At 48.6% G+C, this 27355-nt stretch overlaps 1 protein-coding gene and 2 non-coding genes across 6 annotated transcripts; 1 reads left to right on the plus strand and 2 right to left on the minus strand.

Annotated features, from left to right (window-relative positions):
- Positions 1-7420: 7420 nt before the first annotated feature.
- LOC122372984 (E3 ubiquitin-protein ligase MGRN1-like) lies at positions 7421-25998 on the minus strand. 4 transcript variants are annotated; one of them, XM_043350697.1, is made up of 14 exons: positions 25923-25998; positions 24406-24549; positions 23881-23999; positions 23174-23394; positions 21443-21627; positions 17153-17307; positions 16534-16688; positions 15987-16065; positions 14550-14683; positions 14015-14105; positions 11358-11504; positions 10712-10901; positions 10170-10303; positions 7421-9339 (listed from the first exon to the last, which is right to left on the minus strand). In XM_043350697.1, exons 2-14 carry the CDS (start codon positions 24491-24493, stop codon positions 9193-9195), a joined length of 1845 nt encoding a protein of 614 aa, XP_043206632.1. In that variant the 5' UTR covers positions 24494-24549; positions 25923-25998; the 3' UTR covers positions 7421-9192. The 4 variants fall into 4 exon arrangements, with proteins under 4 accessions (XP_043206632.1, XP_043206634.1, XP_043206635.1 ...); XM_043350699.1 differs by having other exon boundaries at positions 25892-25927; XM_043350700.1 differs by lacking the exon at positions 25923-25998 and adding an exon at positions 25400-25420.
- Trnav-aac lies at positions 20987-21059 on the plus strand. Its single transcript has one exon. It is a non-coding gene; the product is annotated as a tRNA-Val (tRNA).
- Trnav-aac lies at positions 21314-21386 on the minus strand. Its single transcript has one exon. It is a non-coding gene; the product is annotated as a tRNA-Val (tRNA).
- Positions 25999-27355: the final 1357 nt, after the last annotated feature.

The following is a 27355-nucleotide window of genomic DNA, read 5'->3' on the forward strand; positions in this document are numbered from 1 at the left end:
GCATTTCAAGAAATGTGTTGTGAAATCGAGTAAATTGGTAATTTATTGAAAACCATCGATGGTACATTGTTCGTCAAACACATACTTTGCTATCTGAGGTCACTGATACCAGGTCAGGTCACAGCGAGGTCAGGTCACCGGGGGTCACATTATGAAAGTGTCGTGTGATACATGTTTTATGGTCTATTTTACATGACAAATGCGATTATGTGGGTTAGGTAGCCTTTGGGGCCAGCCTAGGTCACGTTTTGGTGAAGGTCAGGTCAAGGTCAGGTCAAATTAGGTCAAATTTCAAAGTTGATATTTTTGCATAAAATGGGTATCGATTCGATGCAGCTCGTCACGGGGAGTCCAATGGTGGTCTTTGTTTTGCTCTACGAGGTCTAGAATTGCCAAAAATTGAGTTTGAAAATTTGACGTCATCATTTTTGAACAGTTTTTTCGCTATAACTTAGCCAAAAAACGAGGTATCGATCTGAAATTTGGTATGTAGATAGAAGACGGTAGGTACTATCACATATATTCAGGTTTTTTCGAAAATCAAACTTTTTGGATTTTTCGGCTTATATATCCAAAAAAATGCATTTTTGATTTTTGGGGGTCAAAACTCAAAAATTTCAAAAATCCGAGATAGCAGTTTTGTAGCCCTGTCAATTCTACACCTTTTGTGTCTTGATCATTTTTCTGTATCTTCAAAGCTGTAGGCCTGACAGGTCTTCTCGCGAAGGTCTTTTTTCGGTCGAAAATGACAGAACATGACGTCATTCTGACGTCATTTGTGGCCAACCTATCATAGCCTCTGGAAAAAATTTTGGTCACAATGTGTAAAATCGATGCCCGGAGGGGTCCTGAAAGTTTGGTGGCGATATCTCCAGCCGTTTATGAGATATCGACCGAAAAGGACAGGGGGGGCCGTTTCGGCCCCCCCTACGGGGCGCGGGTTAACTGTGACGCAAACACATTTACAAGATCAGAGCGACTTACAGAACTGATCTCGAGGCCCATGAGACCATACTGCCGGAGTAGACACTGGTAGTCTTTGATCAGGATGCCTTCACGGCCAATCTCACTTGACAGGACCGTATGTATGTGTTAGTGTGTGCTAACCTTCATTCATCCTTGGCCGAGCGTAAAAAACCTTGTTCTCTTCTTAACTTTATTTCTCTCAACACCTGTCGGTATACCCCGCGAGCCCACCCTCGCGCAACCCGCCTCAACACGCGGCTCTCAACAATCTGGCGCCAATTTTCTGCGTTCACGCATCATGGCCAGCCGTACGCAACCGCCAATGACCGCCTTCCTCACAGCCGCCTCAGATGCACCGCGCCCGCTCATTGGTTTAACTGCCGCACCAATCATCATTGCGCTAATAACCATTTCGGCTGTCTCACGCCTGCTCATTGGTTACCCTTTTTGTTTACATTTCAAGGCCCGTGCCTAACATCCCCCTCCCCTTAAACTAGAAACATAGGGCGAACATCAAATAATTGAAGCTGTACCACACAACTAGCGATTCCACAATACCGCGTCACAGGAACACGAGCATCCTCAGTCACAACTTCTAGAGATCAAGGTCATCCTGCAACACTAAAACATATCCAACTCAAAACCAAGCACTAAGCCCATAAACGGTCCTTGCTAGAGGTAGCGCGATGGTTTCCTCACCTCACGACCATACCTCGTTCGCGTTGTCCCGGCAGCCTCCAGAACCGTCTCATCAGCTGAGGTCATCATGCTGACGTCCGTCTCGTTCAGGTCATCTCTCGCCCTCGCGAGATCATCCGGCTCCAGCGAATCGTCCTGTGTCGAACTGGTCTCGTCGGTCTTCACATTGCCAGCGGCTCCCTCGTCCGGCGTTTCGTCTGGCGCTGACGTCTTCCCGTCGACCGTCGTGTCTTGCGCTGCTCTCGCGACTGGTTCCAACAGCTCCGTCGGATTGAGCCCTGCGTCATCCGTTTCTCGTGACGGCTGTACCGCGCTCTTCGGTATCTGATCATCGATATTCGGTTCATCCAACTGAACATCTTCAGCCACACCTTCTTCTCTTCCACCAGTCACTGTCGTTGCCGCCAACTCAGTCTCTCCGCTGACGAAATCTGGTCCGTTTGCTTCAGCATAGTCGTCCCTTCCAGTGCCGTGTCTCTCCTCGATCTCCAGCACTGTCATTTCTCGCTCGCCTGCTGTACTCTCCCCCTTCTTCAGGTGACAACCGTGTATCAGTCTGCGTTTCCGACCTTTCCTTATCACGTAGTCTGGTGGTCGTGCCTCCACCACTGTGTAGGGTCCTTCAAACTTCGGTCTCAGTTTCCCATGCACTCCTTTTCCGGCTGTGAAATTGCGACACCACACGGCATCTCCTGGCTGAAACGTTGCTGGTCTCGTGTCGGTGCGAAGACTCTGCTTCTGTCTGATCAGTTCCAGTGCTTTCTGATGCGTGTGTTCCAGGCGCTTCTTCAGCTCTCCCAGAAACTGACGGTGAGATTGGTTCTTGATGTTTTCCACGTCGAATTCGTCTTCCAGAACAGTTCGCTTTGGTCTCCCGTACACCAGCTCCCCTGGTGAGAATCCCGTCGCGCTGTTACATCCCGAGTTGTACGCCGATGCTACCACAGGTAGCCACAGGTCCCAGTCGCGCCTGTTTTCTGCCACGTAGTGAGTGAGTAGTTCCATCAGTGTCCGATTTAGTCGCTCCGCCTGTCCGTTACAGCACGGGTGGTATATAGTTGTTCTCAGCTTCTTGACACCCAGCAGGTGACAGACTCCTTTCATGAGGGCTCCTTCAAAATTGCGGCCCTGATCGGTCAACAGGCTCTTCATTGCCCCGAAGCGGCCGATCACCTGCATCACACAGTGCATGATTTCTTCCGCAGTCTGCCGTTTCAACGGAAACACTTCCACCCACTTGCTGAAGAGGTCCGTCATGATCAGTACGTACTTGTGACCAGCGTCACTTTCCGGAAGCTCGAGGATATCTGCTGACCAGTGCAGGAACGGCTCGCCTTCTACCGAAATTGTTCCTCTTCCCTCTTTGCAGCTTGTGTACTTCGGCTTCGTCTTCAAACACGACGTGCAGCTTCCGCAGTACCGTCGTACTTCGCGCTGTATGTTATACCAGAAAAAGCCTGTTGTCAGACGATGGAGTGTTCGCCTCACGCCACCGTGCCCTGACATCGGAACGTCGTGAGCCAGACGCAGTGCTCTCTGTCTGACGCTTGTCGGCAGGATCACTTGCGCTCTCTGGTGTCCCTCCGAAATCCGCTGAACTATGCCGTTGTGTAGCTGCAAGCCTGAAAGTCCGGTGTAGAAGTCCAGTTCTGATTGCTGGCTGTGCGTCAACTTGTCCGTCTTCACTGACTGCTTTTTCAGGTGGCGAGTGAGCTGGCACAGTACAGGATCTGTCCGTGTCTCTGTAACCAGGTCGCCAAGGTGCTCGATGTCTACGACGTCACATGGACTGTCGCCGACGTTTCCTCCTTCTCCGGCTTCTTCATCGTTTCCTTCTTCCCTTACCTCTTCATCATTTTCAACTTCCACTCTCTCGCCACGATTTTCAGCTTCTGGTGTCTCTCCGTCGTTTTCACCTTCCGTGGATGGCTCTTGCGCGTCCACGATGACGACTGTAGAGCGCCGCAGTGTCACATTGTCCACCACTCCCACTCCTCTGGGTACGAATTCTGGTGCGGTCGGTCGTAGTTCGTGCTTCATGTTGTTCATCTCAAACTTGCGAGACAGAGCGTCTGCTTGAGGGATCAGGCGACCCGCCACGTGCTCAACGGCGTAGTTAAACTGTTGCAGTTGCTCAAGCCATCGAAACAATCTTCCTGACGGTGGCTTCGAGAATGCATCTTGATACTCCTCCAGAAGATCCTTGAACGGCTTCTTTTCTGGCATGTTCAGGTGATCCAACGATGGCAGCTGTGGTCCCTCTGGTTGACTCTCCATCACACTTTCTTCCTTTCTCTTCTGTCCCTGATGCAGCTCAGCAACATGAACAGACTCATGGACTCCGAGCACTGTGCCTGCTGGAATGGTGACATCTTCATCCCCCATGTTCAGGATCCGAACCGGTGTTCCTTGGTGCTTGAGGTGAACTGCCGGCGCGATCGTCACCCCCGAAACATCTGATGGCTGGAACAGCTGTGTCTGTGGTTGTACCAGTCGACTGACACGGATGAAGGTCTGAGACCGTGCAGCACAGACCACCGGACATCTGGTTGAAACTTCTTGAGACTCACATCTCTCCACGGGTTCATCTCCGGCCCGCAGTTGACCTGTGCCGCAGTGGATGACCACGTCCAACTTGTTCAGAAGGTCCAGTCCAATGAGCAGAGGGTCCGTGAGCCCCGCAGACACACACAGCTGGTGAACAACTCTGGCTGGGCCCAGTTCTATCTCCAACTCCACTTGACCCATCAGAGATACCTCAGATCCATTAGCAGCCAAACATTTCACTTCTGGCATCGCGGTCACCGTCAAACCAAGCTCCTCCACCACAGTCATGTTGAGCAGGCTTATGGCACTCCCCGTGTCAAGGACACCTTCCATTTTCACCCCATTCAGCAGCATGTTAACCCTCATTTCACCAGTTGGAGCTGTGCCAAGCCGGCGCACATCATGTTGGGGCACACTTGGGCACACTGATCTGACATGGCCCACACCTCCACACTGAAAACATTTTATTTCGGCCCTACCTGTTGGTGGCTGAGGCTGATCACTTCCTCCAGCTTCACCGGTCTGTCGGGCTGGCGGTCGCGGTCCTTCTTGTCGGTGTTGTTGGTACTTCGCTGGAGCTCCCTGTGTGAAGCCTATGTTCTCCCTGCCGTACACTTGTTGTACTGTGCGAGGGCAGAACCTCTTGATGTGACCTAACTGGCCACAGTTGTAGCACCGTCTTTCGGTTACAACAGTTCGTACCAGTGGTGGTTCCTGACGTTCTTGAGCAGTCATCTCCTTGTGCAGCTGCTCCATCGTCTGCAGTCGCTCCAGCTTCCGAATGACGGCTTCCACAGAGCTGGCATCAGCATCCAGCAGCTTCATGGTCCACTTACTTGGTACCACTCGAGGCAGTTGCTCCAACAGCAAGCTGTCTTGTGCCTCCTTGGACAACTCTGGCATGCCTCCACGCAACAACTGCTGCAGCTTCAGCACAAACAAACGAGGATTGTCATCAGCCTTCATTCTTTCTTCATAAAACCTGTGTAGTAACACTTTTCTTTTCTCTTTTGGGCAGAGCAGGTTTCTGATCATTTCCGTGGCCTCTTGCATGTCTTTTGGTGGGTTATTTTCCAACTCATCTGCCACCCAGCTTGTCCCGTCCAGTAGCAGTGCCGGAAGAAGATCCAGCTGTCTCTGCTCACTCCAGCCATTAGCGCGCGCGGACCTACGTAGTTTCCGCAGAAATTCCTCGGCATCGTCTGCGTCAGTGCATGTGGGTGGTGGCACTCCAGCGAACCCACTCCAACCACCGAGACCTCCGGCAGTCGCCGTTACAGCATTTGCACTTTCTTTACTAACCGCCGTCTCACCTTTGTTCCGGTCCAGCGCCATCTTGACTTTTCTTCATTCGCAGCCTTGCAACACTTTACACAATAAAAAAGGCAATAAGTTATATCCCAACCGCTGATGTTAGTGTGTGCTAACCTTCATTCATCCTTGGCCGAGCGTAAAAAACCTTGTTCTCTTCTTAACTTTATTTCTCTCAACACCTGTCGGTATACCCCGCGAGCCCACCCTCGCGCAACCCGCCTCAACACGCGGCTCTCAACAATCTGGCGCCAATTTTCTGCGTTCACGCATCATGGCCAGCCGTACGCAACCGCCAATGACCGCCTTCCTCACAGCCGCCTCAGATGCACCGCGCCCGCTCATTGGTTTAACTGCCGCACCAATCATCATTGCGCTAATAACCATTTCGGCTGTCTCACGCCTGCTCATTGGTTACCCTTTTTGTTTACATTTCAAGGCCCGTGCCTAACATATGTAACGCGTCAGTCACGCTTGGCGGGCTATTGCTCCGGAACGGTACGGGCTAGGGGGTTGAAACTTTGGTGCCGGGTCGGGCGCGTGCAATGTTAACCCGCGCCCTGCTGGGGGGGGGGGTGTTTGAACACCCCCCCTTGTGGTTTTTCGCGAATATCTCAAAAACGGCGGCGCGGAGCGCCGCCGTTTTTGGTACACCTTATCATACATCAATTCTACACATGTTGTGAAAATTTCAGACCAAGGTCATTCAAGGTCAGGTCACCAGGTCACTTGAAGTGACCTCACCTCATAAAAACTTTCAATGTCTGTCATAGCTACACCGAGTGACCGATCAGTTTGAAACTTTCAGCGATTGCTAAGAGCAATAGCATGTACAAAATGTATATCTCAGAATTTTGATATCGATGACCTAAGGTCAGGTCAATTTTGCGACCTCCCCATTATAAGTCAATGGGAGAAAATTGAACTGCGCCTCTTTTGGATGAAAGACATTATAAACACTCCCAAACACCTAATTACAAGTCGTTTAGACACACTGAACTTGAAAATGGTGTCCGTGACCCTTGCTTATGCCCTGAGGTCATCTTAGGTCACGGATGGTATCTAACAGTTTTTCGCAAATAACTTTTGATAGAGGCATGCTAGAGCGATGAAAACGCCTTAGATGTGTTCAGCTCGACGATACGGATCGACTGATATGCAACATGACCCTTTCCGGTCAGGTCATGACCTTGACCTGAGGTCAAATTTTCAAGTTGACCTTTCAAGGTCAAGTTATAGTTCATTCGATGCGTCTTGACGAGAGGAACACGATGCCGGTAAAAGTAAGCTCGTACAAGGCTTGGGTCAAAAGTTATTGCAGAAAAACTGTTTCCGAAAAAATCGGCTATTTTTGCAGTTTTTGCCCCCTGCAGGCAAAACCGTTGACGTTAGGTCAAATCTGAGAGAATTACTCAGAAAGGGCGTTAAGAGGGCTATCGAATGCGCTTTTCCGCGGCGCTGTAGCTCTATTGGTTCCCGAGTTATGCGTTGGCTTCTTGGAAATTTTCGACATTCGACCTGGAAATCGGCGAAATTTTGCCTTCAATGACCTCTGGTGACCTGACCTTTGACCTGACCAAAAAATTGACCGAAGTGATTTCGTCATTATTTTTTACGCTGTTTCGAACGCCGCCTTCCTCGTATCGCTACGTGGCCCAGGAGCCGAGTTAGAAGGGGGGGTGTTCAAACACCCCCCCCCCAGCAGGGCGTGGAAATCCAGGACCCCCAGCAGGGCGCGGGTTAAGAATGTAAAATATTGGGGAGGACAAGTCCCCCTCGTCCCTCCCCCCCCCCCCCCGGTGGCGGAGCCCATACCAATAGCAGCACAATTTTCTAACCCTTAACCAATAACCTCTCCACCTCCACTGAAGCACAAAATATAGTTTTTAATGGTATATTGGGACAGCTGCGGAGCAGCGCTCGTCTGTTTGTATACAGCGTTTGCAGGTAAATTGTCAAGGTTCTCGACATCAGTCGCTCACGGTCATTTCCTCGTATTGTGCAGCTAACATATACTTCCGAGGTCCGGGCAGTTTCACCATTATGAACAAAAGTATCACCATAGCCAGAGCGCCACTGATAGCACACAAATAAGGATTTCTACAATTATACATATTAGGGTCGTAACGCAAAGTTGCGCAACACCGAAACACCGATACCAAAATGCGGTAAGTGGACGAACAATGCCTTCACATACACACTACAGTAGAGAACGGAAATATTGTTGCTACATTACAAAATATAGCGAACGAATTATGCTGGAAAGTGGTACTGATCCAAACATAGTCTCTCAGTGATCTCCGTGATATATTAGCTTAGTGAATCACCGTGCCGGTAACGAGAGTTGACAACTAGCGGCAGCCAGCTCAACACTCTGCAAAGGAATAAGGTAAACGATCTTGCAAATATCCAGCGTCGGCACAGCCGCATATCGCAGCAGGCCATGGCGAGTGTGTCACCATTCCCGGCGACTGCATACCGTTGTAACTAGTGATGTCAATAACTGAAAACCGAGATACCAATACCAACCAAAATCATGGGAAAATAGTAAATACTAAAAACCAAACAAGCTTGGGAAGGTGAGAAAAATACTAACTTTTTACCAAATTCGCTTTCTTTTTTACACTAATGATTCATGAGGATTTATGATACCGACAAAATACCGAAAACATCTGGATTGATATACCAAATACAAAGCTGGTATCGGTATAACAAGAAGTTTGTATCCGATTGACATCCCTAGTTGTAACCTATTATGTGCGACTGCCCATCTGCCTTCCAACGCAGCTCGAACGGCAGTTGACGATAAATATTACAATGATCTCTCGCTACAAAACAGCACATATTCGCTCAACCCAGCGCACATACAAAGAAGTTTCATGGTTTACACGCAGATAACCGAACATATAAATAAGCACACTGAGAAGTCAGCATGCTCCGAAAAACCACACACAAATATGCCACGCATATACTCTCGATTCTCAGGATACGGATAGAGCAGCTTATTATTTCCAATCTGATTTCAGACCGTACGAGGCAACCCAATAATTGGACTGAAAACCAGCGAGATTCTCGCTTCAATAAACAGAAGCATGTCCGACAACATAACTCAGTTTTCGGCGACATACCTATTATTTGCGACATTCATCAAAAATAAAAACCTAATACGACAATCACCAGCTAGCCATGCTAGCATTTACACCATCAGTAGAACAAACATACACCAGATCATTCCTACACAGCTGACAGTAGTATTATAACATAATTCAGTCCGTCTCGAACCAGTCCACATTCATATAAAATGCATTCACATTATTGTCACACATATGGGCCATTCCGTATCAGACATTCCAAGCAGCAATAATTCTTGCTGTAATGGTCCTTCTCTTATCACCGAAGCAGACCTCAAATCGCTTCGGACACATTGTTCCAACACATTTTTTTTTTTGCCGAGACCGCCCAAAGGTCTCACTTGAGACTTACAGGGTTCTCGCGTCATGCTGTCCAGCGTGACGCGACTGTCTTTCACGATCTTCGTACTGAGACCACAAATATATCTCTCACGGTTTCTCCAGTTTCCCCACTGAGACTACACATGTCTCTCAGATTTTTTGAGTTTCCAGACCGGTAGGAGTTTTGAAACTAAAATTCTGTCTCTCGGTTCTGAGATTACATATCAGTCTCACGGGAGGCGCCCGGTATGAGCAGTCGCGTGCTGCCGCCGCTGCTGAGGCTGCCCCTACTGGAGCGACTGGCTGGGGACTCAGAGGCGAGCAGCTGCACCTCAGCTGGACGCGGGCCCACCACTGAGCTCGGCTGGCGGTCAGGGGGGCACCGTCAGAGGGCAGTGAAGGGTATGAGGTGTTTGTGTAGGGGTCGTTGAACAAGCAACGGTCAGGGCGCAGAAAGCAGGGTTGATGGTCAGAGGTCATGAACAGGCGTTATAGGCCGCGGGCAGACGGGTCAGGAATTGCTTATGATGTTTGAGGTTTCAGACAACTTCAGGGGTAACTGTGTATATAAACTATCGTCGATTTTATCTGTTAGCGCGATATTGGGTGCTGCCCGACTGTATGCATTTTTTTCATTGATTTTAGGCGTCTCTTTTATATCGTAGCTTTCATGCATTGCCTGCGTCACGAGCTCTTACGCTTAAGCAAGTGTGCGCAATGCACATTCATAGACATTTAGTGTAGGCTGCTGATTTCCTTGAACTTTTTGTAATAAAACAAACTGATTAAAAAAAAAAACTTCAGGGGTAATCGGCGACGAGGACAAGGGTCCGGAGGTTGGGGGTCATGGAGAAACTAGTGAGAATCCGCACGGGCAGATGTTAAGAGTTTTGAATGGAGATGAAGACGGCCAGACGGACAGAGGTATTTATATTACCAAAGGTCGCATGTATTTAAAGGCCAGGAGTCAAGGGCAGAATATGGTCAGGATCCGATCCAAGCCAGACATACGGTTGTATAATTTAAAATATTGACCACACAATGCAACTCTGGGACAACGACTTTGTTTTCAAATCCATTCTTCGACTTCGTTTTAACTCGCCATCATCCAAAGGAAGCACTGACATGCATATTGCATATGCATTTTTCGACATATGGCTCAACAGACACAGCCTGACTCGCAGTGTCGCTTACCTGATAGCTTCCCAGACGTTTGCTGGGATCGCTGTCGCCCGTATCGGCTGTGTTCGGAGGAGCCAGGTGGCCCGGGCGACACTGGTCCTCAATGATCTCGTCCTCTGTGTCCTGATAGTCCTCCAGCTGCAGGTCTGGGAACGGCGGAACACCGAGGGTCATCACTTAGCTGTTGCTGCTGTGGATGATTGCTGTTTGCCGTATACCATGTTTTGACTCTGCTAACCGTTTTATTCTCGGACAATTGACACGTAATAGCCACCCTGTTGTGGAGTGTCTGCTGACGGAAATGCATACAGACTGGATGGGTAGTTTCATGTCATGTAGACTACTTGACACTGAGGAAAAGTGGTAATACGATGCAAGGCAGGAAGGCGGGGATGAGGCAAAATAGAAGCTAGGTAATCTGTGCTCGATAAAGATAACATGTTCACCCTGTTGTCCATGTTCAAATTACATCTCTGCGAAAATGAGTCATCAAACACTGAGAGTATTCGTGAGTATCAAACGGCCATATATCCCCATTCCACCACACTACTCACGCGTCTCATGTTCGATCGGTATGACGGTCACCAGACGTGAGTTGCGCACCGCCGCCGATGTTTCCGAGTCGGTAGAGCTGGCCGCTGACGGTTTACGCCCCAGGGTCGCCGACCGCGGCTCAGTCAGTGACTGAGGTGGCGAACGGGGCGGTGCCGGTGGCGGCGATTCCAGCAGAGAGCGCCGCTCACACTGGGGACAGGGGGTGTGACGTTATTGCACGTGGGAGGCGGGGGAGGGGGGGGGGGGGGCAGCAAAGGCTATGAGAAAGGGGGACGGTGAGCTACAGTATGTGATGCACGGATACGCTGCTTATTCAAAGAATGATTGATGGCTGTACCATTACTGTCTACACCTTTTTTCCTTTAGTTTAAAAAAAGTTGGAGTTCAGTTTGAAAAGATGCATTTCAATTTGAAACAAGTGCCATTCCACTTCAATCACATCTTTTTCAAATTAAACTCCAACCTTTGCAAGTTGAATGGAAAAAGGTGTAGATATAAGATCTTATGCGACAAAACATTAATATAATGTTCACTTACTAAAAAAAACACACACACACACACACCCTGTCTACCTCTTTCTGCTCCTTCCCGTACCACGATTCCCTGACCTCAGCAGCCCCATTCAAGCTCCACAGCTGTACCTACCTCCTCTGTGTCATCGCCAGCGCCGTCCTCGCGCTTGCCCTTCTCTCTGGACGGAGTACGGGAGCGGTGGACGGCTGCGGTACCATCCGTTCCTGCTGCCTCCTCCAGCTCGGCACGGCCCCGCTCCTCCAGTACACGGCGACGCACCTTTAGAACAGGGATGGACGGTTAAGCCTGAAACAGAGACTCTTTCCGCAGTCAGGAAATCGCATGCGAGAGCCTATTCCAATACGGAAGCACGCTTGCATAAATCGCACGCACCTCCCGCATGCGATAGATGCGAGCAGAATGATAATTTATTTGAATAGGCTCTCGCACGCGAATATTTCCTGAATGCGGGAAGTCCATTTTTTTTTCAGAACAGAACAGAACAGATTTATTTGAATAAGATCCACGATTACATGGCTTTTCACTTACTCGCGTCTGAATGGTAATACAATGGGAAGTTGGAACAGACACACGGAAATGACTACAAACATTCGCATACCATGCATACACTCGCACCAGAAACGATATCGTGAATCAGAGAGATCCAGCGAACAGCCTGGCATCTGCCCGGAAAGACAAAGTGCCAGGCTCAATGCCGCTGTCGTTCAGCAGCGACACACCGCGGTAACAGAGTCGCCGCCTGCCGGCCTCCACACGGATGGCCGGAAGGGTAAACGAGTCCGCTCGCCTGGTGTTATGATCATGCCGCTGGTGGGCTCGCTGTCCAAAAGTCTTAAGAAGAAAGTCAGGATGACCTGACTTCATCGTCCGCTCGACTGCACACAAGGTATGGTAAGCCACCAACTGTTCGGCCGTGAGCCAGCCGAGGCTCGATATGGCACCCGAGATGTGATCACATCGCCTTTTCCCGGTCACGACACGTGCGCAGAAATTGATGGTCTTCTGTACACGGTGCAGCTGTGTGCTAGTACAAGACCCATACACCGACATGCAGTAGCGCACAATGGATAACACTAGAGCTTCTGTGATGCCCTTTAACACAGGTCTAGGTATGACGTGACGTGCGTGACTTAGGGCTATCAGAATACCGGCGCACTTATGGGACATATTGTCTATCTGAGCCTCAAAATTTAGATACCTGTCAAGTTGAACACCGAGGTTTTTAACTACTCCTGAGTCTGGAATGACATCTCCATTGAAGGTCAACGTCACAGGTGGTACATTGCGCAGCATTGAGGGGGTACCTAGCACTAACATCTGCGTCTTCTTGGAGTTGAGCTTCATCCGGTTGAAGCAAAACCACTGGTACAACATGTCGAGTGCGTGCTCCATACGGGCGACGAGCTGCGGTAAGTCACACTTTCTGCCTGTCACTATCAGTTGTGTGTCGTCCGCATACTGGACGACACTAACACCGTCCGGCACATGCAAGCTAAGGTCGTTCGCAAACAGCATGTACAGAATACAACTGAGGGCGCCGCCCTGGTATACACCTATCACATTGCTCTTTTCATCGGAAAGTAGCATCCTTCCGTCTGCGCACCGTACCTGCACCTGCTGCGCGTGGTCGGCCAAATAGTCACGGAACCATTTGGTAGTGATGCCGTAGAGAGACAGCTTTTCTAGCAGCTTGTCATGCGGAACAACGTCAAAACATTTAGATAAATCGAGAAGTACCAGAATACTTATCTCGCCGTTGTCCATAGCGTGAAGCGCCAGATCGGTGATCACGTGCAGTGCGGTTTCAGTGGAACGGAATTTACGGTACCCGTGTTGACAATCGGAGAGCAGGCAATTGTCCTCGAGATAAGCAATGAGCTGCGCCTGTACAACGCGCTCGACAATTTTCATTATTGCTGGCAGAATCGAGATGGGTCGAGTATCGGACGGTTCGGTGGCAATTCCGGCTTTAGGAATGGGTGTGACCAGCGCATGCTTCCAGGCGTGCGGCACTGTACCGGTGACAAGGCTCGAGTTTACAACGTCAAGCAGAGCATGTCTCACACCCAAGAAAAACTTTTGCAGCATCATCACGCTAATACCGTCAATTCCTGTTGAATTGGACGGTTTCATCACCGCGAGCGTGGCACACAAAGTATCCAGGTCGATTGTGCTGACATCGAAACCACAAGTTGACACACGTGGGACGCGCGTGGGGACAGCCAAAGCGGCGACCGGCACACTAGCAGCAGTGTTGAGCCCCACTGCGACATAGTAGTTGTTCAACGCATTCGGGGTTATCCGTGGAATGTCGCACTGCTGCTGTTTCCGTCCGATACGATAGAGGCAGGTAATTTCAGCCTTTAGATGGTGCGCAGTGCATACACGGGGAATACACAAGGAAAAGATGGGTTCAGGCGTTTGAAAATGTAACTGTTCTGAACATTTTTGCTGAGTTACGATAAAAGCACAATATTTGTTTGTTGGGCTCGTGGATATGATTTAGGAGCAACAAGCTGGTGATCTAGGAACATGTTTACAGTTATGACGCGAACGGAAAATCGGATCCATTAACGCCTAAACGTCACATGTCTTACGAAGAATAAAAATAAAAATAGCAAACACATCTACCAACATATGACAAAGCAGAAAATATGACACCACCAACTACACATAAATCATAATATGAAACCATATGAAACCATCGGTCACCAACTGGCCACATCTCTGGGACTTCGGTTGGCTCATGCGAGTACCGGAATACGTACCTCCGGCGGCACTGCAGCGGAGGAGACCGTATGCAGACTGTCCCGACTGCTGCGGTCACTGACCGCAGATGGCTGACGTTTCACACCGCCCCTGATGGTGGAGAGAGGCAGGTAAATAATCTGAAGAGGGCGAATAAAACAGCGTTGAGGATAAATAGCTGAAGAGTCGCCTTGATACTACACTAAGAGGAGTGAGGAGTGCAGTCCGGAGGGCTTTGGGTAACGTGTACGCACTTAACATAAACATAAACATGTTGCGCTGTCAAACAAATTTTGATCTGACATGATTTGACACAAACAGCATCGTTCAACATTTTCCCTAATTTACCTGAATGGGCAATAGGCATTTATAGTTACATGCGTCGCACATTACACGTAACAACAGACTCAGTCACTACTACACCTATATAGTCTACACCTCTACTCTACGATTGCAACCCACGAGAATATTACCAAGCTGTGATCTCCGGTGAATGATGATACAATGAACATTATACAATGATCCTATCACTATACTGTGATCATATCACCATACCGTGATCTGAGCGGGCCGGAGGTGGGTCTGGGCAGTGGCGGCGACCCGGCCGCGTCCCGTCCCGTCGATATCGGACCGTTGAGAGCCTCCACCAGCGTCACCGGCTCATACCCAGCTGGAATTCCGTCAGAGCCCTGGGGGAAGACGGGGAGACACCAGAATATAGTCAGAGCCCTGGGGGAAGACGGGGAGACACCAGAATATAGTCAGAGCCCTGGGGAGATGAGGAAACCGAGATAACGTCAGAGCTCCGAGGAAAGACCGGAAGTCACTAGTCAGAGCCCTGAGGGAAGACGGGGAGACACCAAAATATAGTCAAGCCCTGAGGGAAGACGGGGAAAACCGAGATACCGTCAGAGCCCCTGGGAGACGGGGAGACTTAAATAATAGTCAGAGCCCTGACGAGAACGGGGGAACCGCTACCGTCAGAGCCCTTGGGAGACGGGGGAGACTAAAATATAGTCAGAGCCCTGAGGGAAACGGGGGAAGGCGGCCGAAATATAGTCCGAGCCTTAGGGGAGACGAGGAAAGACCATAATACAGTTAGGGCCATGGGGAACGGGAAAATACCGGGATACAGTCAGAGGACGACTGAGGAAGTGGGGAGAGCAGGCCGGAATACAGGCCGGAGCAAGGCCGGAATACAGACCGGAGCAAGGCCGGAGTACAGGCCGGAGCAAGGCCGGAGTACAGGCCGGATTCAGAGTCCTGGAGTGAGAGGGGAGACGAAAAAACACAGGGCCCTGGAAGGACGGGGAAGACGGTCAGAATATAGCGAGAACTCTGGGTAGACGTTGGAAGAGACCGGAATACACACTACACAGCCCTGGAGAAGACGGGGGACCACCCAGAATATAGCAAGCGTCTGGGAAAACGGGAAAAGCTGTCAGACACATATATGTATAACTATTCATTAAGGCTAGGCCATGGAAAGATAGATCGTTTATCAGTAGTCTGCACGCTGAGATGCGTCAATAGCTGAACGTTCACAACTACAATAACCACAATAACTGGTATTGAGCAAGCGTGATAAAGAGTGCATGACAATGTAGAAGGGTTGAGCAGTAGTATTGACTTCGAACCATTGGGTGCTCGAATGCATTGTTTTGTGCGGAACTACCATTGGAAATTTATTACAGAGTCGCATACTAATGGAAGAAATAAAACAAGGCAAAGTTAAAAAATGAAAGTCATGTCACAAAATACAGTCGTGTCGGGCTACATAGATACATTTGGGAAGGTGTAGTGGAAGTACGACGCATTTGTCGACGCGTGAAATTGTGCACGAGATGTAGAAAAGCTAAGCATCATTTTCTGGGTCAATGTGGAGAGATGTGAGGGGTTTGGACATGAATGGAGTTTGGAAGGATGTGTGTTAACGAATATAACGATTACGAACGATATTTAATCACAGAAGGTTTAATTATCAGGACTGACCTCAGTGGCTGGCGGTGCCGGCGCCCCCGGAACGGTCCTCTGAACGGCCCTCAGCTGGAGCAGGGCACGGAACGGAGCCCTGCAGCACAACACACATATCGCATTCAGTATCGCAATCATCACTGTTACTATCACTGTATTTTTGTCAAAATCCGTCGATGGTGTGTCTGATTACTGATACCACTGCATTTCGTTTGTCATCGCCGAGGAGGTTTTTGGGCTCCACAGTGGTCATCGGCGTGTCATCGCCGAAGAGACTCATCTTTATGCTCGGGTAACCGATACAATTCAATCCACCCACAGCTCTTCTTCTTTCGGCAATCTCCGCCTCTAGCGACCCTTCCATCCCAACCCCCGCCTCCATCGGTACCTCACTTCTCTCTCAGTGTCTTTGCGCCTCTCTTGATGACCCACACCTCTCAGTTACTCCCCATTCCCTCCCTTTCGCTCCCTCCCTCGCTCACTTCACTGACTTGCCGACAAATAGGAGTTATTTGCTTTGCTCACTTACCGACAGATAGGACAGTTGTTGTCTTCGCTCACTTACCGACAGATAGGGCAGTTGTTGGCCTGATATCTGAGGTGGTCGGCGCAGCAGTTACACACACACAGATGCCGACACGGGAGGATCAGTGTGTCACGTAGGTCCGACATACAGATAACACACTCGGCACCGCTGTCTTCCGTGTCCTCATCGACACTCTGTGGGGAAGGAATGCTGCGTTACCAGACACTCCAGACCAGACCAAGGGAAAGGTATAGGCAAAGGCTACTCCGTATCATTATCAAAAGGTACAGGCATAGGTACACTACTGTTCAGCATTATCGTACAACAAATGTCTATGGTACAGGTTGTTCACAAGGTACCAGAGTCCCTCGCTTCCTGAACCACATTTCTCTCTATTATCTTCTCACCCCCACTCTGTCAGAGGGAAAAAGACACGGTAAAAACAAGAAACATGAAAGAGATCGTGTCACGGAATGAGTTGGGCAGGAGACGATATTACAGACGATATACTTAACAGCAACATAGGGAAAATTATGTAAGAAAACAGGAAGTACCAACGTCAGGCAAGAAAAAAAATGCAATGCTCGGCAAACCAAACTGTCATCGACGACATACAGAATTTTACTTTTATTCCGTGCCATTTTTGCCCACCCCTCACCTTATTATCGACGAGTTTGTTCTCAATCCCATAGATCTCCTGCAGGAGGAACACGAGCCCGTCGATGTACTGTTTCTGCTTCAGTGGCTTCAGCATGAACGATCCGTCCGACAGACGGTCCACCACCCCCGTCGTCACGTGGCATTGATGAGGCTCTGAGGGGACAGGTCACGTGACAGGTCAGCATCAGGTAAACGTACTCTCTTAGGAATCTTGAACGTGTTTACAAGTTGTAATGACAAGCCGCGAGCAATTAACTGGCGTAAACTGTCAGTCCATGCGCCCTCCATTGACAACTTCGGCGCTAGACTATTGTTGGGTCGCTCAATACCAAATCAGCCAGCCTGCAAACGGCTCTGAAGAGACCTAGATACAACAGCTAAGGCCCCTTTGACGCCTTCGCTGAGCAGTTCGCACATTTTCAAGTTGTTTCGCGAGTTCGTCGCTCTTGTCATTTCTGTGAACGGTGAAGGTAGAAGTGCCCGAGGTTGTTCTACTCGTAGGTATATATGTACTATGTGCCCGAGTACGCAACCAATATTGCGAGTACCTATTCATTAAAGTTCTAATTAAAGATCTTTATCCATCCATTAATTATCTAAGTTGAAGTGATTGCTTAGATAATATCCACTAAAGATCTAAGTGATTGCTTCAGGCCGACAGCTGTTTGAGGCATGAAAAAGTCACCCAAAAACGAGTACCATAGCTGATGGCTGAACATTGGATGGAACTACCCCCCCCCCCTTCCTCCCCCGAGTGCCAGCAGTGAAGAGACTCACTTGGACGGCGACTCTGTCTACTCTACATAGTGTCCATGCATCTAGGCAGGACCCAACGAACACCGGGTGCGTAACAAATACAGCAACTACAAGAACGACAGAAGCAGTGACTCGATACTTGAATACCTATGTCAATGCGTTTTGATTCCAGAGGGCTAATGGAGTTCCTATTCGCCTCGAGACAGCGAAGTGGGTGACATCTGGTGGCAGGAATTTGCATAGGAGGAAGAGTGATGCCGGGCGGCGACGCGCGCGCAGTTACACGGCGAGAGTACGGTGGAGCCTGGAGGGGAGGACTGAGGAGTGTGGGACTTTAGGTTGTAAGGGGTTGATTACGAAGTTTACATAGCAGATATGATATGGTCTATAATGCCTCAAAGTGTCAGACTCTTCGAAAAGGTACCTACCAAGCAAATGATGTCCGATAGGCCCATCTTAAGATGGGCCTATCGGATGGACCAAGCGTGAATTCACGCTTGGTGGTACTTTAAGCTGGAGAACACCAACGCACAAAGAACCTAGGTGTTATTGTCGACTCCTCGCTGGATTTCAACGAATGTATTAACCCTCGCCCGTTAGTTAAGGGGTCCGTTCGATCTATCCCCGTAGGGAAGGGGGGGGGGGGTCGAACGAACCCCCTCTCAGTTTCCCGCGAAATACTCGCGCAAAAAGCGGTCGATCGCGACGAAACTTTCAGTACCCTCGCGTTAATCAATTTTACACCTATCCTGAAAGTTTCATGACTCTGACCTGTGACCTACTTTTCGAGACCATGTTTGGCCGGAATCGCGATTCGGCGTATGTCAGCTCGCATTAGCCGCGCGTTTGCAGTCTTTTCGTGGTTTCAAGCGTTCAACCATGTGATATGATGTTGGTCCCATGCATTAGGGTGGATGTCAAGGTCACCTGAAGGTCAGGTCAGGTCACTGACCTTTGATGACCTCGGTTCACTTTTTCGAGTTTTACATGTTTCTAGGCTAGTTTTTGGAGCTGAATTCGAATTTAGCAACCATATGAACATTTGCGAAGTAGTTTTGGTGCCTTCGTAACATGTTACGAAGATGTCAAAGGCGGTTGACGCCTACTACAAATACTTAGCAGGACTTCTACTGGTTGACCTGACCTGACCCGACCTGGCCTAAATGCATGAAGACATCATCTGTGATCAAAACTAACATGATATTCGTGTTTAGCACCCCGAAAAACCCATAACAGCTACCCTTTACAACGTTCTACTTCTAACGGATCCCAATTTCCCGACTTTTGGGTCATTGACCTGACCTGGAAGGTCAACCAATGAATGACCTTGATAACCGATGATAACCAACACTTGACTTGATGACAACCAACTTGATGACCTTGATAACCAACCGATGATACCCTACCTTAAAATAGGGTATCATCGGCTTCCTCTCGTCACGGGCAACACGCTCGTTTTTTCCGCGAAGCTCTAGCTCGATCAGGGGCGAAACGGCAAGGGGGGTTCAACGGACCCCCCCTGTACGTTCTCGGCTGGAAAAACACCAATACGGACGAGCGTTAAGCTATGCACTCAACAAGCATATGCCAGCTGGCGCATAGTAAGGACTAAGGAGAACATTTGAAAAGTTGCGTCCGCCGTCGTTTAGCCTCGCATACAAAACATTTGTTCGCCCCCACAATTCAAGTTGAATTTTGCCCCCAAGTATGGTCCCCTTATTACCTTATAAGAAATCTAATATCAAGAAGATTAAAGCAGTTCGCAGAGCAGCTACCAGAAGAATTGTGGGAATGCAAGGGTTTAAGTATCCAGAACGGCTGAACCGGCTTAAGCTTACGCCTTACCACCCTAGAAGAGAGAAGACAACGGGGAGACAAGACTCACAAAATCCTCCATCAGCTCCTTGAGTGTGACCTCACCCAACTATTTACCGTACAAAACCGAACAGAGTGAGATTAACTCAAATTGTACAAGCCCTACCACTAGACGATGACGAGGGAAAGGTTTTTCTCACGAAATACGAATAGTCCTAAATAAATGGAATTCGTTAAGCCACCACATCAAGAAGGCAGAAACATCCAAATTCCAATCTATATAAACCAAGGTATAGGTAAAATCAAGCAGGCCGAGAAGATTGGCCCAAGTGAAACCAGACTGACGCAAAAGAACATGTAATTTAAAAAAGATGTGGGCTACAACATAGACCTCGCCGTCTTCTTCTAGAATAAAAAAATAACTTGACTCTTGATTCTGATTCTTGTCTTGTCCTCGCTGTGTGTTGATGTGAGCGGTGGCTATTCTGCCTTAGAAAAGCGCGAATATCAATACTTTTAAAATAAGGATCAAAATGCTGTCAAGTCCCACTCAAACCTCCTTAATCACCCTAAAAAACCAATGTTCCCACCTTGCGCGCCGCACTCAAAACGCGTACGAGTACAAGCCAGAGGGGTGTTCACGGGCACCGCACACTGCTGCGTGCGCTGTGTGCGGTGCGTCCAGCAGGCGTGGGGGTAGGGGATGGGTAGGTGGCTCTGACGTCACGGCTGCGTGCGGTGGACGGTCCGCTGTGGCCAGTCCCGACCGGCCACAGCGGTCGCTGTGTGCGGTGACGCAAGGCTGACGTAGGGACGCAGTGGGCGGAGCTTGGAGGCTGTGTGCGGTCCGACCGCACACAGGAGGGCTGTTCACGGGCCCTGTGTGCGGTCGGACCGCACACAGCCTCCAAGCTCCGCCCACTGCGTCCCTACGTCAGCCTTCCGTCACCGCACACAGCGATCGCTGTGGCCGGTCGGGACTGGCCACAGCGGACCGTCCACCGCACGCAGCCGTGACGTCAGAGCCGCCTACCCATCCCCTACCCCCACGCCTGCTGGACGCTCCGCACACACCGCACGCAGCAGTGTGCGGTGCCCGTGAACACCCCTAGGGTCCGTGAACAGCCGTTCGCTATCCCTCTTACTACACTAGCGCCACCCTCGCGCAGCGGCGAGTCTCGAGGCGAATAACTTCGAATTTTGGTGGTAACGCGAAGCACATCAAGAGTCGTGTTAAACGCTCGGGCCCCACCTGCCAGCTGTTTCCGTGGTGTAGTGGTTATCACATCCGCCTAACACGCGGAAGGCCCCCGGTTCGATCCCGGGCGGAAACAGTCATTTTGATAACGAAATCCAAAGTGAGAGGGCGAAGAGCTTACCGCCACCCCTTACCGCTGACCCGCCACCCCATGTCATAATTACCCTGCTTGGCATGTCAACCTTTCAGAAATTCCCTTATGACCTTCTTGTAGGACGCTCACCCTGCACACAACCCGTTATGTAAAGCAGTATCTTGACTCTGCGATGAGCCAGAACTATCATGGAGCACAAAACGTGCCAGTTACCAACAACAAGAACCCAAAATCACTGTTTCCGCCCGGGATCGAACCGGGGACCTTCCGCGTGTTAGGCGGATGTGATAACCACTACACCACGGAAACAGCTGCACACTTACCTCACTCCCAGCCATGTCATCACAGCACCTGAGCTCACTCACCCTCTCCCTCCTCTGACGTACAGACGACCACCACGGGGTACAGCTCGCTGTCAGAGTTATAGGAGAGCTCGGCGTCACTGTAGAGACCCGGCTCGAACGTGTGGTCCGGCTGGCAGAATGTCTGCGCAGCGCCACATTTGTAGCTGTAGGTCTCGGATGACATGCCTGGGTCACGAGGCCGGTACCTAGGGGGAGGGAGAACGAATTACCGTCTGCAGGGCTCGGAATTCTGTGTAGTGAGCACCTTATAGGTGTCCCATACAGAGTCCCATACTTGAAAGACACCAACCCTAAGCTTTCATAACCAAGATGGGTGAAGATGAGATAGCCTTCGCCCCAGTGGGGGGGGGGGCATATGTTACCACCCTATCGCGTTTTTTTCGTATAAATAAAAAACCGCGGCGCGTAGCGCCGCGCCGCTTGGGTTAGCTTTTGGTACATCAATTTTGGACAATGTGTGAAATTTTTGACCCCAGGTCATGTCAGGTCAGGTCACTAGGTCAAGTTAACTGACCAAGCCTAAAAAAGTTTGCAATCATGTCCAGCCTGCAGTGTTTGTCAGAGAGGTTTCAAGCTTGGTGGATTACATGATAATATGGGTGCCTACAATTTGTATATCTCGGATTTTTTATATGCGTGACCTAAGGTCAGGTCAGTGGCGTGACCTTTCCATTATAAGTCAATGGAGAAAAACAAAATGCCTCTAAATCCGTGTGTACGCATAGGAACAGTCCAAATATTTCAGGATAACAATTATTTGGACCACCCGTGACGACCAATGTGTCTTTTTTGCTGATAGCCTCTTGAAAGGTCATCCGAGGTCATTTGAGGCTACAAACAGTTTTTTGCCAATAACTCTCGATTGGAAAGAGATATAACGCTGGGGTTGGCCTCATTGTGTTTGTCTTGCCGAGACGCATCGATTGATATGCAACATGACCTTTTCCGGTCAGGTCATGACCTTGACCTGAGGTCAAATTTTGAAGTTGACCTTTCAAGGTCAACTTATAGTTCATTCGACGGGTCTCGGCGAGAGGAACACGATTCTGGCATTAGAAATGACCTAGCCTTTTTAAGTCAAAAGTTATTGTCGAAAAATACTTTTCTTAAAAACAGCTATTTTTGGAGTTTTTGCCCTCTGGAGGCTAAACCGTTGACCTGAGGTCATTTTTGATGATGACCTTATCAAAAGAAGAGTTCAAAAGCTATCGATTGCTTTTCCCAGCGTTTTCTAGCTATCATAGTTCCTGAGATAATGGCATGTTTTCTGAAAAATATTATGACAATTCGCAAATTTTGACCTTTGATGACCTCTGGTGACCCCAATATTGCTCTAAGATGAAAAATGACCGAAATACTTTCAAACGTACGCATCAAGAGCTATCGACTGCTTTTCAGCGCGTCTTTCTAGCCCTCTTAGTTTTTGAGTTAGAGGTGGGTGGTAACATATGCCCCCCCTTCACTAGGGCGAAGTTGGCGGAGACCGCCACTGGGGCGCGGGTTAATGAGAAACCACAGTCAAGAAACCATTGCATTGGAAATGGACATCATCCCACAAACCTTTAACTGTAGACAAAATGAGCAGAAAGTCAGCCACCACAAGGCGCCTTAACACGACGTCAATACGCGAGGCTTGTCGAAACCCGGCACTGACAAGCTACTGACCCAGCAAATCCAATACCCTTTCATTACCAAGTCCATCGCACTGTCCTATCCCCAAGACACACTCACATAAGTCCATGACGTGTCATCTCCTCCGTACAGAAGTAGTGCACGGTGATGGTGCAGCGCACGTCACTGTCGAAGGTGAACTCGATGTTGAACTTCTGCCGGCCAGCCGGTGAGTCCGCTTCAGTCGGAAGTCGCACCAGGCGCAACGAGTCCTTGCGGATGTTGACAACCGACTTCAGCGTCTTGGACGGTTCGTTGGGCGGTGGCAGCGCGTACGGAGACTGCGGGAGGGGGGAGGGAGAAAGTCAGAGTAGGTAGACAGTGGAAACGAGAAAATGACAAAAACTGAATAAAGAAAGCAAGACAGTTTAAGCTTGATAAAAGTGTTCGTCCCGTAGCTCAGTCGGCAGCGTTGGACTCCCGGCAGTTAGAGCCCGGGTTCGAGACGCTCCGGCGCTTGATATGAGACTCCTAATAGGTGGTAGCTGCAGCTGGTTGATGTTCATTTGTTTGATAAGACAGACCATGTCCGCCGTCCGGCTTTGATAGGGGCGGTAAACTTTGACATTTAAATTCCCCGGTTGCCCAGAATTGCACGATCGGAAAGAAGAGGTCACAGACTACACCACAGGCTCTGTTGGCCAACAAACTGATCAAGTCTGTCAATACATCCGTTCAGACAATCCAGGTCAATTCGAAACAAATGCTACAGCTCAAATTCACAAAAAAACCTAGCAACTTGTCTCGCACGTGCTATAGTAACTCACTTGTGCTGGCTTGCTGCTCAGGAAGTTCAGGTCGCTGTTCTCCCCAAACAGGTATGCCTCTGGTTGTGGTGTCTCAAACTTCTCTCCACCCATTATGAAGTGGGTGCCAAAATAATTGCCTGAAATAAATGTGATGAGCTTTAAATTTTCACCACACCATGAGAATATCCATAAAACACTATATCTCCATGGCCATGATACACAGTGATCTATGTACTATCAAATGAGGGAGAAAAAACATAGCACCAAAAGGTCCTGGGCACTAAAGAAACACACCTAGCAAAATACCCTCAGATGTTTTAACATACCAAAACCTAGGTAAGTAATGTCCCCAAAAATTATCAGTCAACTTCTAGCATCCATAGCTTGATAAAGGTCTTCATTGGTGCATACTGCATACCAAAGACCTCTGTATACCATAGACCTCTGTGTATACCTATCTCAACAGACGTTCGTATGCATTTGTATGATTACCTTTCTCTCATCAGACTCTGTTGAGTACATACATGAGTGGATACTACTCACCAGACTTTGGTGGGTACTTGTAGGAGTGGACATGTTCAGCATCCAGCTCTTCCGTGGTTCCCTCCTGGCGACTTGTCAGGGAACCCATGGTGGCTGGGTTCACAGAACTTCACTGACCAATTACCTATCTACTCACTACTGCACCTATAATGGTAGACACAGGTTAAAACTTGGACAAGAAAACACCTGATAACGTTGATCTATAAGCCATTCTATTCTTAACTATATCACTTCAAATATAATCGTTCTTCACTAACGTCCTGCAAATAATCAATCTTAAAGATGACTTATTATGTTAAAAAGTAAATGGCCCTGCCAGAAAATAAAACAAGAACAGGCACACATAACCATACACCACCATTACCATTTAGCAGCATCAGCTGACTTATCCAATATGACTGTGCAGTGTGCACACCCAAATTTCATAGAAAAAATATTCACTGGTTTTCAAGATATTAGACTTTTACTTTTGTTTACTTTTTGGGATCTCCGCTGTTCCTAGCGACTTCATCTGAAAGTGCGGCACTTGTTGCACGCAAAGCAGCATATACCACCAGGCACCGCGTGCTACCAAGCGTTTTAGTAAAAAAATTAAAATTGTTCGATCTGTACTGACGTCACACATTCAGAGGGGGCATTCTAATGCATTAGCCCCTCTGAATCCAAGTGCTGCAACTCTGAAATTATATATTTTCTATTTGAAACATTTCTCGATCTTGTGAGTGCTCAAACCAGTAAGTGCAAGCCAGGGACCCCATTTTGGCTATCTCAACTCAAAACTACTGTTATTTATAATATACACTGTGCTGTTAAGGTGGGATGGTCTGTAAAAACATTTGTGATGAGCGAGTATGGAAGTGGACTGGTGTGGGCATATTCGATATACACGGTACACCCCTCAGATTAAACATACATAGAATATATCAAAGGAAAGACCCATATGCCAAATTATGTGGTGTCATGTAGCAAAATTTTTTATTGATCTGCAACGTACCTACAAAGCACCTCCAATGCCCCCAATTTTTCAAAATTAAGCCAATGGCTATTAACTGTTTTTCTACACTGTTGACCTGACTCGAAGTCACTGAGACTTAAATAAGAATATATGTAAGAGATGTTCCATATGAATAAGGCAAATATGTTAAATTTGGTGGTGCTACATGCCGCTTTTATGCCACATGCAATTACCTTCGAGGAGGTTGCGTTGCAGTGCAGATTGATGCTCTGGCTAAGTGAGAGAGCTCAGTAGGTTTACTTGGGTGTTTTATAGGTTTAAATTTTGGTTAGGTAAGATATGTTTTTCAAGTTTTCGTGCAAAAAGTATCATAAATATGTAGATATGCTAACTATGGCGCAACAGTGACATTTGCCATGCACAGCGACGTGTGCACACGACTTCATTTAATGGACAAATTAAGTGATAAACATCAAACCAGGCTCAACAGGTACAAATAAATACCGGAATTTTGCAAAAATCCACACAAACCCCACGTAAACACACAGCGCACAACACAAACCTTTCAGTTTGTTTATAACAAATAAGCCATGTGTTCAATTCCTATTCCGTTTTGTCAACATAAATACTTCACCACTGGTTGACCAATCACATCGCTTTGTCCTTGAGCAATCATACATCCGCGAAACTGGCGCTGTATATGGATTTGGGTAGGCAGACAGCTGAACCAGTGACAACTGAATCATGGATGAAAGAGAACCATGGATGAAGGATGAAGATTCTTTCATCCATGACTGAACCAAGGACAACTGAACCAGTAAAACGAGTAAAACTGAGCCAGGGACAGCTGAACCAGTGACAACTGAACCAGTGACAACTAAACCAGTGACAACTAAACCAGTGACAACTGAACTAGTGACAACTGAACCAGCGACAACTGAACCAGCGACAACTGAACCAGCGACAACTGAACCAGACACCAGTGACAACTGAACCAGGGACAACTGAACTGAACCAGTGACGACTGAACCAGCGGACAAATGAACCAGCAGACAACTGAACCAGCGGACAGCTGAACCAGTGGACAACGGAACCAGTGACAACCGAACCAGTGACAACTGAACCAGTGACATAGCTGAGCCAGTGACAACTGAACTAGTGACAACTGGAACTAAGCCAGTGACAACTGAACCAGCGACAACTGAACCAGACACCAGTGACAACTGAACCAGTGACGACTGAACCAGCGGACAAATGAACCAGCGGACAACTGAACCAGTGGACAACTGAACCCGTGGACAACTGAACCAGTGGACAACTGAACCAGTGACAACCGAGCCAGTGACAACTGAACCAGTGACATAGCTGAGCCAGTGACAACGGAACCAGTGACAACTGAACCAGTATGACAACTGAACCAGTGGACAACTGAACCAGTGGATAACTGAACCAGTGAACAACTGAACCAGTGACAGCTGAACTGAGCCAGTATGGCAACTGAACCAGTGGACAACTGAACCTGTTGACAACTGAACCAGAAACAACTGAACCAGTGAGAATTGAAGAAGTTTTACCTAATTTTAGGTCACCGATATCAAAATTTCGAGATTAGTTTTTATACATGCTGTTGTTCCTATCAATCGCTGAAGTTCTTAGGTGATCGTTCAGTCAGTGTAGCTATGCCGAGCATTCTGACTTTTTCTAAGACGAGGTCAGTTCGCCGGATCTATTAGTCTTCTACATATGCCCCGGCCGAGGAAGGGGGTACCTAATACCGAGAGGGGTAAACGACCTCCCTCACGCGCGTGACAACCCTAATCAAGCTAGAGCCTCGCGGGGGAAAACGACGAGCGTGTGCACCGCTATGAGACTCAGCGATTGGTGGTACCCGAGTTTAAGGTCTCAGGTCAACCGGTTAACTCTGAGGTCAGGTCAAGTTGATCAAAACACGGGTACGGTTTTGGGTTAACCCTCGCCCCGCTGGGGGGCCAATTT

This window comes from Amphibalanus amphitrite, unplaced genomic scaffold, assembly GCF_019059575.1.
Source record: "Amphibalanus amphitrite isolate SeventyFive unplaced genomic scaffold, NRLGWU_Aamphi_draft 001427F_arrow, whole genome shotgun sequence".
Lineage (NCBI taxonomy): Eukaryota > Metazoa > Arthropoda > Thecostraca > Balanomorpha > Balanidae > Amphibalanus > Amphibalanus amphitrite.